This window comes from Vigna radiata, chromosome 2 (assembly GCF_000741045.1).
Source record: "Vigna radiata var. radiata cultivar VC1973A chromosome 2, Vradiata_ver6, whole genome shotgun sequence".
NCBI classification, from domain to species: Eukaryota; Viridiplantae; Streptophyta; class Magnoliopsida; order Fabales; family Fabaceae; genus Vigna; species Vigna radiata.
Genome location: NC_028352.1, coordinates 21,026,343 through 21,039,694, shown reverse-complemented (window position 1 = coordinate 21,039,694; position 13,352 = coordinate 21,026,343). Strand labels below are relative to the sequence as shown.

Here is a 13,352-nt window from a genome sequence, read left to right as displayed (position 1 = left end):
CAGTGAGTTTTAAAGATGACAATTACATGATAACAATGTTGACAAAGAGATTTATCAAGTGTGGTGAATTCTTCAACAATAACCTTTAGTAAATCTCTCACATTGTCATGTTGATCAATAGAATCCTGAATTCTAGCAAAAATGTTAGTCTTTATGAACATTACATAAAGTCGATTTGACCTCTCCCGCTTTTCATGAAGACCAATAACATCTGGAGTATTGGTCTTGGTAAAAATAGGCGACTCTAGTTTTCTAATAACATAATCAATGTCCATCCAACTCAAATGAAGAAGAACAATCTCCCTCCAAATCCTATAATTTTCATCTTTTAGTTCGGAAACACCACACTTAATATTATAAATATTACAAATTGAAAAACTACAAATTCTAAAAATGTATGTTCCTTATCATAATATGAAATTTTGCAATACAAACATGTCTTAATCAATGAATTTATTAACATAAAACTTCTCTATAAACCAAAGTCGTACTTAATTAGACTCATATAATCAAATAAGAAAACTAAAAACATAATATTTATGTCTAGATCAAAACTGTATTTAATTAGACTCATATAATCAAATAAAAAATTATTAGATTATATTTTCTTCTTAATTTTTGTCTATATTTTAAGAAATATAACATAATATTACTTTATAATTAATTATATAAATGTAAGAAAATTAATGTAAATATATTTTATGTGATTATAAATATTTAATTACAATAATTAATGTTTATTATGTGATTATAAATATTAAAAATATTATACATAATATTTCACTCATTAAAATTATATCTACCACTCAAACATTTAAAATTAAATATTTGTATCAGGCAACAACTACATAAAATCAAACTTGCTCCAATAAAGTAAGACTAACTATTACACTGATAACAAATTCATATCAAAATATTCATCTCACATCAATATAAAACAAAATATACACTCTTCATTATTTCATTAAATAAAACATGTGTTTTTTTTTAATTTTTAAATTAAAAAATCCGCACACTGTCCCAAAATAAAGCTTTTACCATAAGAAACAAAATATACTCTTCATTATTTCATTAAATAAAACATGTGTTTTTTTTAATTTTTAAATTTAAAAAATCCGCACACTGTCCCAAAATAAAGCTTTTACCATAAGCAAACGTCAACACTCCTTATCTTCCCTACTTAAACTTTGATAATCGAATATACTAACCAAAAAAAAAATTAATGACGCAAAACACATAACATTTCTAGAATTTATAGAATTTTACCTATTAGAGTAATTACTATAATGAATTCCTACAAATTTTATAAAGTTACGATATCAAAATTTATAACCTGAAAATTAATTGATGAAATAAATCATATTTGAAAATAATTAATTCAGCATGATCTCATATATTTATGTAACTGCAAACAAATATTTAATGATTATCATAGATAACTATGCATAGTATATGTCCATATGAGGTTACGACATAAACCTAGAAACACGCATCAAGATCTTATTATATCATAAGGATCTTATTATATATAAAAATAGTGACGAATTGATACAATTTTCTTAAAAAAATTACTAATACATCTTCTAAATTATATTTAGTTGTTATTTACTAACTAATAGTTAAACACTGAACTCCTTTTAAGTGTGTTTTCCTAGAATTTAACATAAGTTCTTCTTCTCAAGTAAGCTGCCACAAAACTTACGGAATTATACCTATAATAATATTTAGTTCTACGAACTTTAGATTTAAAACGAATCATTAATTTGAGGAAAGTGTATGAAATAGATTAGACAAATTTCAAGATAATGAACTTAAAATATATAAATAGAAAACATTTCTCACTATAAAATTAAATTAAATTCAACCACACGTCATAAAATAGTAGAGCGGGTTACAACATGCGGTTAATCCAATCCATATGGATTTGAACTGAGTTGAATTGAAAAAAAAAATATATTTATTTATGTGAGTCAATTTTCAACCTGGTTCGTACATATTGAATTTGTGGTTAGCCAACTTGATTCACCAACCTATCTAATTTTATTTTATTAATTTATTATCTTATAAAACTCTAAAATGAAAAAAGTTTTTTTTTTAAAAATGTTCTCCTTACTTACCATTTGTATGCCAAAAAAGATTATTTTGTATTTTTTTTCTATTATTTTGAATTGTTTTGAGTTTAATATTTTGAGAATAAAAATTATTTAAATTTAAATTACTCAAAATTTATAATTTTTTATTTAAAAAATTATAATTAAGTGAATCAGTAAATTAATTTATTTAATTTTGATAAATCGAACCGAATTCAAATTTTTTTAACTTATCTTTTAACCTATTAATAGATAAATTGAGTTAGATTAATTAATTAAGTGACGAAACCGTAATCGAATCAGACGAAATAACTAATTTTAACATAAAAAAAATAAAAGATATATTGATATATTAATTTGACTTGACCAAACATATTTAACGCTGTCAGATGTATTTATTTGACTTGACGTATATGGTTGAAATCTTCTACGAAGCAAGTATGATAAGTGTAAGCATATATAATATGTTATTTATTTGTAATGATATTGTTTTTAATGTTGTTATTTCACCGACAGTATTTTCTTTAGGGCATCAAATCCTATAATGTATCCAACCAAACTTATTTTATTAACACATGTTGCATGAAAGAACATATCCTTCACATAAAAAACAAAAGCATATTTTTCATATCTATATGTGGATGAGATCATAAAGATTCCCTATCGAAGTACTACATATACACACATAGCAGTGCATGTCTCTGTGTGAAAGCACGTTTTGTTAAGAGCCATGGTAAAGGAATTCAACACCCAAACAGAGCTTAGTGTGAGATTGGAAGCCCTTTGGGCAGTGCTATCTAAGGATTTCATAACAGTGGTTCCAAAGGTACTTCCTCATATTGTGAAAGATGTGCAACTGATTGAAGGTGATGGAGGGGTTGGAACAATCCTCATCTTTAATTTTCTGCCTGGTAAGTTTTCCTCTCATATTTCTGAGTTGATGTTGTAAATTATTTCCTACTATTCGTTAAAAGTTTTATATCGATTAGAAATAAGATTAATTCATAAATATAAATAAATAAAAATTTTATATTATAGAATTAAGTTAGATTTAAGATCCACTTTTACAAATTGATTTTATAGAATTGAGTTAGATTTAAAATTCACTGATGATAAAAAATATAATTTAATATTTAATTTTTTTGAAATAACTTTGTATAAGAAAATTATCCTTTTTGTTTGAGCCGTGTTAGATTTCTAGTTCTGCAATCTATCTCAAAATTATGAGTTTTTCACACTGTCAATTTCTTATTTCTATTACTGTATTAGATAAGAATTTGATTTTTAAAAAACCGAATTCTGAACATGCTTTAGGTGTTTCTATTGAAAAAAAGGCATGTTAATATAAAATTATGGTTGTTCGAAAACCAAATTCTGATAGTGTTGTATTTCTGTAAATAAGAACTATAGTATGATATTGGGTTAAATATGTTTTTAGTCCCTATATTTTGGAGCGATTTTGGTTTTTGTCCCTCTTTCAAACTAAGATATAATTTAGTATTTCAACTTTAGAAAACTCTGGTTTTAGTCTTTTATATCAAATTTTTTTAACTTTATTTGCTGTTTCAAGCACGTTTCTCAGTTAACATTTAAGCAAAAATGTGTCAAAGACGGTAAACAATCCAAATGCTAAAATGAAACACATTTGAAACAACAAATAAAGTTAAAAAAATTTGGTAAAAAGAACTAAAACCAAAGTTTTCTAAAGTTGAAGGACTAAATTGTACCTTAATTTGAAGAAGGGACTAAAATCAAAATCGTCCCAAAGTATAGGGATTAAAAATATATTTAACCCATATTTTGATAAAAAAGAAATTGATAGTGTTGTATTTCTGTAATGAAATTCCAAAATTAGTTATCCATTATGGGAAAATTCATTTCTTTTCAACCCTGAAGGAGATATATTGCAATTTGAAAAATGACTAGAACAGAGAATAAGTAAAAAAGAAAAACATTTTCTTTATTTAATAACAAAGAAAAAGGTCTATTTTTTTATTAGAGCCTACGTATTTTATTTTAGTTAAATAAAAGAAGAAAAATAAAACGAAAACAGTGAAAAGAATTTAATTTTCCAAAATCAGTCATTTCTCATCTCTTCCTAATTTTATATGTGATCAGTGACTTTATAGTTATACAATTACTTAATTTTAATTAAGTAAATTATTTTTCAAAATGATGGTTTTGTTTTCTTTACAATGTCTCGTGAAATCGAGATTAACTTTTCTATATAAAATTTTTGTTTTAAACATATTAGTAATGAACTAGTTTGATATAACGAGCTGGTATGAACAGATACAGTTTTCTCTTTATCAATAATAAAGGATATATTAATATATATATATATATATATATATATATATATATATATATATATATATATATATATATATAGAGATTGTACCATGTTATTTAGGGTTTAGTATAAAAAAATTATTCTATGTTGTTACTCTGTTATATTTTTATAATTGATTTTACCATGCCATAGTTATTATTTTTAATTAATTACAAAAAGTAAAAAGTAAAATCTAAAACGTGTCAAATATTAATGGGTTAAATATATTTTTGTTCTCTAATTTTAAGTGAAAATTGGAATTAGTTCCTCTTCAAAATTTTGGTCTAATTTAATCTCTCAACTTTAGAAATGTGTGAATTTAGTCTTTTTAAATAAATTTTATTAGGTTTATTTGATGTTTCAAGCACGTATCATGATAACATTTGGGTTGTTTACACTATTTGTTTAAACGTATTTGAAACATCAAATAAAATTAACAAAATTTGGTTAAAAAGACTAAATTCATACATTTCTAGAGTTAAAAGACTAAATTAGGTAAAAGTTTTGAAGAGGAACTAATTTCAATTTTCATTAAAAATTAAAAGACCAAAAACATATTTAACCCAATATTAATTAAAATCAAAATAAATATAAATTAGTGACAAAAGTAGTATTAAACCTTTGAGAAAAGGAAAAAACATATCTACGAAAACTATTTTCTCTATTTTTAATCATATTGTTATACCATATAAAAATTTATAGTTTTATTTATAAATCAAATAATTGTGTTTTAACATTTGGGAATTAATCTTAGAGGTGTCACCAAGCTACCAAAGGGAGGAGATCACAGAGTTTGATGAGAGTTCACATGAGATAGGTTTGCAAGTGATTGAAGGAGGTTATCTAAGTCAAGGGTTGTCATATTACAAGACAACTTTTAAACTATCTGAAATTGAAGAGGATAAGACTTTGGTCAACGTGAAAATCTCTTACGACCATGATTCCGACATAGAAGAAAAGGTCACACCTACGAAGACATCACAGTCCACTTTAATGTATCTTAGGCGTCTAGAAAGATACTTGTCGAATGGCTCTGCTTGAAGAAAAAAATATTTCGTATTGAAGTGGATAACGATTCTTTTACGGCATTTTTTTATAATATTTTAACATTATTTACGTGTTATTATTTGATTGGTTTATAATTACGAACATGATATAGACCAATTACAGAATGACATGTAAATAATGTTAAAATATTGTTAAAAAAACATTGTCAAAATATCATTATCCTGTTAAAATATAAAAAAATAATAAGAATGATTAGTTGTTGTTTTTACTATTTTTCTATTATACTTAAGAATATATAAATAAAAGGAGAAATGAAAATACACTATATTTTCTAAAGCCAAACATCTCCTACTATTGTAATATGTGTGGGTTAGGGTAGTTGCGTCTCTGTTTTTAATAAAGTTTTACTATTTTCAGTCGAGTAAGGAAAATACTGTTAATTGGCCTCTATAATGTAAGGGTCCCGTTACTTTGACACCCATTTTTTAACACTCATTTGACAACGCTACATGTCAAGTTTCCATTGGTGATTTTTAATTTTTGGTTTTTTAATACAAACTTTTTCTCGAAAGTGTAAATGATTTCAGAATATTGCATTTCCATCTCTATCCCTGCTCTATTTCATTAGAAACCGAAGATTCTCTCTTCATTTTCACAAAAAAACTCCTCCCTTTGCATTTCCGTTCTCGTTCTCGCTCTCATTGTGGGTGTTTGAAGTTGGTTTTCCGTTGTCGCAGTTTGGTCGAAATGGGAAGTCCCGGACAACAACTTTGTTGGAGCATGGTAAATGCATTCTTGGACCCTTTTGTTTCATGTTGGGTATTGGGTTTTTCGTTTCGTGTTGCTTTTCATTGATGTTGTTGGTTTGGGTGTTGGTTTCCATTTGTTTCGTTAGGGTATTGGGTTTTTGGTTTGGGGTTTTTGTTTTCTTTGTCGGTTCTTGGATTTTTGGTCATTTGATTTTGTGTTTACATTTGTGTTGATTTTGGTTGAGCAGTTGAGGGTTCGTCATTATTTTTCAACGATGTATGTTTGCACATTGAACGAACACTTGACAGATGAGTAACGATCACTCATTTCCAAGACTTCATTTGCTTGGTTTTTATAGTTGAGTGGTAAAGTTATATTGAATACTAAAATTTTGCAGGAGTTAACGATGAAATGGGTGGATTCGAACAATGGTTTTGTTATTGGTGACAAAGTTCTGACTATGAATGAAAAGGATTTTTGCTTAGGATTAGGGTTGAGTTTAGAGGGTGGTAGTATAAACTTAAAGGATACAATGGTTAAAAGTACATGTGTGAAATAATTAGGTAAGGGAACAAAAGATTTGAATTTCATTTACAAATTCTTGTTGAAGAAACACAAAAAAGAAATATCTTGTGATGTTTTTTGTAGCTTGTACGTATTGGTGGGGATATCTGAGATTTTATTTCCAAAACGTTATGGACGAGTGTTTCCTATCATGTTTGACATTGTTGACAATCTAAGTCGTTTGAGTAATTACTGTTGGGGTAGTTTAGTTTATCGTTATTTGTTAAAAAGTTTGAGCAAAGCATCAGATTATGTGAAGAAAGGCAAAGCTAGAAGCGAGGTTGAAGTCAATGGTTGTGTTTACATGTTGCAGGTATTTGTTACTTATTTATTTGATAAATGCATGATTGAATATTTGTTATTTGATTATGAATAATTTATAAAATTACATGTTTTTTAGGAAGGTGAATGTCTTGGAGGCAAAGTTGGCGGAAGAGAAGGCCAGAAGAACAACTACAAGGCCAACTAAAGACGACGCTGAACATGGTAACAGTGCATTTCTTTCCCCTGATGGAATGTCCAACAACGAACCAGGTGGGTTTTCAAAGACCGAACATGGTGGAATGTCGCAGAACACACCGGATGGAATGTGCAACACCGAACCACAAATGAAGACCTATGTGAGGATGGAAAGAAGAATGCGTTATAAGAGTCAAGCCCTGAGGACACCATACACCGGAAATGTAGGACCTAGAAAGAAAAATGAGTGATTATTGTATGGTATTTTGAATATGACAAGAACTTGATATTGTAATTAAACCTATTTCTTGCAATATATAGTAGATGCATGTTTGGTTCCATGTATTTGTGTTATTGAAGTGGTTTATATTTTGATTTGGTGTACATTTAAAATTTTGAAGAGTCCATTTTTTGGAACTGATAATGTTAGTCACACAAGAATGAAGTAATGTTTGTCATATGATGAATTTGATTGAATTGGTGAAGATGATGCTGCTAAATTGTGTCTTGTAAACGATTACGTGAGTTAAACTTAAATTTTAACAACCTGTTACACATAAGGAGGCACTAATGAAAACATAAGGAACCACAATCGTAGTCCTGCTATTTCTGCTGTCAAAACCTGCGTTGTAATCGTTTACAAGGGGTTGTAAACAATAACGCATGTCTGAAATGGATTCTGCACATCCTGTTGAACTGAAGAAGCCTCCAGTGAACACGTAGGGGACCACAGCTGAATAACAGTGTATTTTGGCCTAAGTCCAGTTCTTTTAGTTGTAATTTTATGTTCTCGAGTGTGGAGTGGGTTGAAATTAATGTTTTTGGTCCCCCATGAAGGTGGGGGAAGCACTCATGTTGAGATTATTAAGAAAACTGAAGTTTTTTGTCAAAAGTTGCATTGTAATCGTTTACTAGAGGTTATAAAGGATTACACGTGTCTGAAATGGATTCCGCACATCTTGTTGAACTAAAGGAGCCACCAGTGAACACGTAAGGTACCACAACTAAATATAAGTGTGTTTTGACCCAAGTGCACTTGTTTTAGTAGTAATTTTATGTTCTTGAGTGAGGAGTGGGTTGAAATTAATGTTTTTGGTCCCCCATGAAGGTGGGGGAAGCACCCATGTTGAAATTATTGAGAGAATTGAAGTTCTGCCATGTCTGCCGTCAAAACCTGCATTGTAATTGTTTACAAGGGGTTGTAAACGATTACGCGTGTCTGAAATGGATTCTGCACATCCTGTTGAACTGAAGGAGCCACCAATGAACACGTAGGGGACCACAACTGATTAGTAGTGTGTTTTGATTCAAGTGCACTTGTTTTAGTTGTAATTTTATGTTCTTGAGTGAGGAATAGGTTGAAATTAATGTTTTTGGTCCCCCATGAAGGTAGGCGAAGCACCCATGTTGAGATTATTGACATAACTGAAGTTTTTTCATGTTTGTTGTCAAAACCTGCATTGTAATGGTTTACAAGGGGTTGTAAACGATTACGCGTGTCTGAAATGGATTCTGCACATCCTGTTGAACTGAAGGAGCCACCAGTGAACACGTAGGGGACCACAACTGAATAACAATGTGTTTTGACTCAAGTGCACTTGTTTTAGTTGTAATTTTATGTTCTTGAGTGAGGAGTGGGTTGAAATTAATGTTTTTGGTCCCCTATGAAGGTGGAGGAAGCACCCATGTTAAGATTATTGAGAGAATTGAAGTTTTTCCATGTCTGCTGTCCAAACCTGCATTGTAATCGTTTACAAGGGGTTATAAATGATTACGCGTGTCTGAAATGGATTCTGCACATCCTGCTGAACTGAAGGAGCCACCAATGAATACGTAGGGGACCACAGTTGAATAACCTTGTGTTTTCAACGTTGTATGTGATTATGTAGTGTTTAAGTGTCCATTAAGTAAGACTTTATTTCACTACTTAAGATTTTGTCACATATAATACGAGAAACATTCACAGTTAATCTCCACAGCCTTACGAAGCTCCAAACACCAACGAAATGGTGTCATCGCAATTCGTTCTACATGGACATCTCTAAGTAACCCATTCATATTAACAATGATTGATGAATCAAGAGTGATTCGAACCCGCCACTACAAAACATTAAAAAAAATTATTTTTTACCAAAAAAAAAAACCAACTATATATAACACCATAACTTTAACTTACCTTTGGGTTTCCGGACGCCATTGCGACAAGCGAAAGAGAGCGAGGAGAGCGAAAGAGAAGCGAAAACACCAAACAATGCCAAACAAAGCGAAAACGCAAAACAGAGCCACAACGCAAAGAGACCTAAAATGCCAAAAGAGACCTTACCGATACACACACGAAGCGAGAGTGAACAAAGGGATACAAGAGGCAAATGTCAGAGATGAAGCGAGTGAAAAGACGACACGAAGGGATATAGGAGGCGAATGTCAGAGATGAAGCCAATGGAGAGATGAGACGAAGGGATACTGCCATTGGGAGAGAACACACACGAAGCGAAAGTGAACGAAGGATCAAAAATGAAACCGCCAAAATAAAATTTCATATCTTTTGTTTTCCAAAATTATCCTCCGAAAAATTTTAAAAAGCTTTCTCTCTTTTCACCCAAACTGGCCAACCAACAGATACCAAGTGTCATTGTCAAAATTGTGTCAAAATAAAGGTGTCAACAAAACATTTTCCATAACATAATTTGATAGCTCTTTGGTACGATCGAATTGATTTTCTTATAAGTTTTACGCGCTTTAATGATTAAAAGTAGATACTGGTCAGAAATCATTGTTTTTAATACTTTGGTTATCACCATGTGTAAAGTTCAATTTTTTTCAAATGGCATATAGAGAAATTCCACTCAAAAGAGTAAAATAGTTTCATATTATGGATCGAATAGTCATTATAATGTAAAAATTATAGTTATTGATATGTAAAAAGATATAAGTGATAATTAAGGTCTAATTTTTTATATTTAAGAGTATGAAAAAAAATATTTAAGAATATGATAATTAAAGTATTACATTTAATTGTTATTTTTCTTATTTATGTTACTTAGTTTATTATTAGCTTAAATTTAATTAAAATTAAATTGTAATTAATATTTAATTTAATTTATATTATATTTTATATTTTTTTAATTTTACTTTTAAAATTTATAAAATATTTCTTTAGACATCCACAAATATTAGTGAATTTTAAATTTCCCACATATATTTTGTAAACAAATATTCAGTAAATAACGAGACAAGTAGCAAGTAGAGTTTTTGTTGTAAGTTGGATAGTTGATAGACATTATTCGTGCTTGACTTGACCCGTTGTCGTCCCAATTATTATACAGTGGGGTCGTGGTGTGGTAGAACTATGGTGTTGTAGGATTATGGTGTTACAAGGTCGTTTTGTGGTGGGATCACAAAGTAATGGAGTTAAGGTTAGCAGTGTGACAATGAGAAATAAAAAAGGAGAGCGGTGCACATGAAGAAAGGAAAAGATTCATAAAAAAAAAGAAAAGGATTAGATATTATTTTAGTTCTTAAGCTTTGGAATTCATTCATTTTCTTTACCTTCTAAATTTGTATACAATCTATTACTCAAACTTTAAAAATGAATAAATATAGTCTTCATAACCTAAATGTTTCAAATTTTGTTGGCATGTCATACACCTTTTAGGATAACTTTTGAATTATTTACTTAATTTGGACATATTTCAACTCAAATATTCGTTTAGAACATTGTTTAACAAACCTAAAATTGTTTTTTGAAGGGAAGTGCGAGAGGAGGGGTTTGAACGGTTTTCCCCAATTTTGAAGCTATGGTTCAAGAGACCCTTAGGAGGTTCTGAATGGAGCTGAACCAGAGTGGGTCTGGACCTTGATGAAGCTAGTTACAAAGGCAAGCAAATGCCATTGGAAGAAAGCCTTGGTTCGAGCTAGAATTGCTTGGAGATGGAGCTAGTTTGGGGTCTCTACCTTTTGCATCAGTCTTAACCTCGTGGTCTCACGTTCTCTTTTCGTTCTCCTTTCTTCTTTCTTGTATAAAGAGCGTTTAATGAGCAGATGAGGGGTGGTTAGATAGTGACATTGAAATAAAGAGAATGTATGGAGTAGTGAGTAGTGTAGTTTCTATCAATTTTCAAATCCATTTTCTTTCTTATAGGTCTTAGAATCATAATAGGTAGAGAGTAGAGAGTGATTTCAATTTTCATTAGGGGTTGGTGAAGGACTCTCATGAACACATGAGAATTCTTTTAAGTAAATCTTTTGTACTTTTTTTTTACTTATGAACATAATTGTTTCTTTCATTGGGAATAAAATTATGGATTTCTTGTTTATGTGTTAAAGATGTAAAATTTTTGTTCTTTATTTTTTTTATTGCAAGATTCTTATGTTTCCAGCACTTGTTTCTTACTGTTATTGCATTCTAGGATTAAAATTCTAAATTCTCTGTTCATATTTGTTATGTTTTTTTAGAGTCTTTAGATGTTTCTGCATTGCTAGTTTGAAATATAATAGGTATATGATGATTCTTTTAATGTTTATTGATGGAATAGCTCCGAGAAGAACTCCAAACGAATACGTTATGGACTCCTTCGAAGCTTCCTTGATGAATAATACGAAGCGAAAAGAACAGATAACTCTAGATCGAGAGAGAATTTGTGGACGGAGAACGAAAGAAAACGTGGACCTTAGGCAAAACCCTAGGAATCAAAGGATATTCCAAAAACGGAGAAGATTTGACACGAAGCACCCTAAAACCCTAGGTTGATGAAGGAAACCTAAAATGGACCGATTAAACGGTTCAAAAGCTCGATTGATCGGTGAAAAAGGTTCTAATCGGTACAAAATAGGATTTAATCGGTTGAAATTGAAGGAAATGAGAAAATAATGGAGGAAACCCTAGAGGAGGAGTTGCGACGAGGCTAGGTTTTGTGACAAGGGAAACAATGAGGCTGTGAGAATAAGGTTTTGGTTCGTTGATGAAGATTTATGGCTGATGATGATGAGAGAAGACGAGAGCGTGAAGGAAATGAGACTTATGCTGAAGAACTCTCGATAGAAGACTCTGAAGACTCGAGGAAGACGTTAATTGTTCCCTGGTGCACGAGAGAGAAAATGATGTGGCTTGCGTGAGAGGCTTTGAGAATGCAAAATGAAGACGTGGTGAGAGTTGATGCGAGAACGAGAGTAAAGATGTGGTTGCTGATGAGATGTAGGGTAAAGGAGAGAGAAACTATGAAAGCACCATGGAAATCAATGGAAAAGGAAAATGGAGGTGTGTGCTTTGGATGTGGCTAAAAGAGGATCCTTAGGATTCTCTAGCCTGACTTTCAAGAGAGAATTATTTCTAGTTGCGAGAAAATTGAATTCTCATTATGCTCAAAAGTGAAAAATACAAGAGAGGAGCTGGGTATTTATAGTAACTTATACTCCTTGCAAACTAAGACATGTACACAATAAAATATAAAAAAAATACAAAAAGAGGACATTGAGGAAGGTACGGGCAATATTACATCTTTCCCTCCCACTTAAAGAAGATTTGTCCTCAAATCTTGTAGTTGTCTTTATTGTAAAGAAGCTTCGCACACTCTTGGGTGGACCATCTTTGAGTGGCCTTATTTCTTTATTCCTTTAGATCCAATTTTCTTCCTCTTGGATCAAATACAAATATGCAATATTCATCAAATATATCTCCAATTAATATTGATCCAAGAAAGGATTTTTCTAATATAATAACTTTAGAATAAGGACTTCTTATATTTTGTTTTATAGTTTTGAGAAGATTTAGAAGTCCATATTCACAATTTATTTTACTTTTGTCTTGAGTTACTTCTTTCCACAAGGGTAACATTAACTCAAGAGTTGAATTTCCATATTTTGAAAAAGTTTGCTTAGAATATGGAACGACAATTGGTTTTAAAGAGAAGTTAACATTGGAAGAGTTAAAAATGATTGGGAAAGAATTAAAATATTGGGAACCTTCCCTTTTAGGTTCCATGGTTATTGTAAGAGTAGGAGTTTCCTTCAGTAGCAATTGCTTTTTCTCTCTATTTTCCCTTTCTTGCCATTCTCTCTTCTTCTTCTTCTTCTTCTTCTTCTTCTTCTTCTTCTTCTTCTTCTTCTTCTTCTTCTTCTTCTTCTTCTTCTTCTTCTTCTTCTTCTTCTTC

At 30.4% G+C, this 13,352-nt stretch overlaps 2 protein-coding genes across 2 annotated transcripts; both read left to right on the top strand.

The window, feature by feature from the left end:
• The first annotated feature begins 2,742 nt into the window (after positions 1-2,742).
• LOC106755646 (phytohormone-binding protein) lies at positions 2,743-5,545 on the top strand. Its single transcript, XM_014637833.2, has 2 exons — positions 2,743-3,001; positions 5,177-5,545. Exons 1-2 carry the CDS (start codon positions 2,821-2,823, stop codon positions 5,461-5,463), a joined length of 468 nt encoding a protein of 155 aa, XP_014493319.1. The 5' UTR covers positions 2,743-2,820; the 3' UTR covers positions 5,464-5,545.
• A 155-nt stretch (positions 5,546-5,700) lies between these two features.
• On the top strand, positions 5,701-7,564 carry LOC111241296. The gene is made up of 2 exons (XM_022778776.1): positions 5,701-7,057; positions 7,145-7,564. The coding sequence occupies exons 1-2, from the start codon at positions 7,035-7,037 to the stop codon at positions 7,452-7,454; spliced, it is 333 nt and encodes a 110-aa protein (XP_022634497.1). The 5' UTR covers positions 5,701-7,034; the 3' UTR covers positions 7,455-7,564.
• Positions 7,565-13,352: the final 5,788 nt, after the last annotated feature.

Coding starts and splice junctions, on each gene's coding strand:
- LOC111241296 (XM_022778776.1), top strand. CDS start 7,035: ATGGTTGTGTTTACATGTTGCAG. Junction 7,058..7,144: donor GTTGTGTTTACATGTTGCAG/GTATTTGTTACT, acceptor CATGTTTTTTAG/GAAGGTGAATGTCTTGGAGG.
- LOC106755646 (XM_014637833.2), top strand. CDS start 2,821: ATGGTAAAGGAATTCAACACCCAAACAGAGCTTAGTGTGAGATTGGAA. Junction 3,002..5,176: donor CATCTTTAATTTTCTGCCTG/GTAAGTTTTCCT, acceptor AATTAATCTTAG/AGGTGTCACCAAGCTACCAA.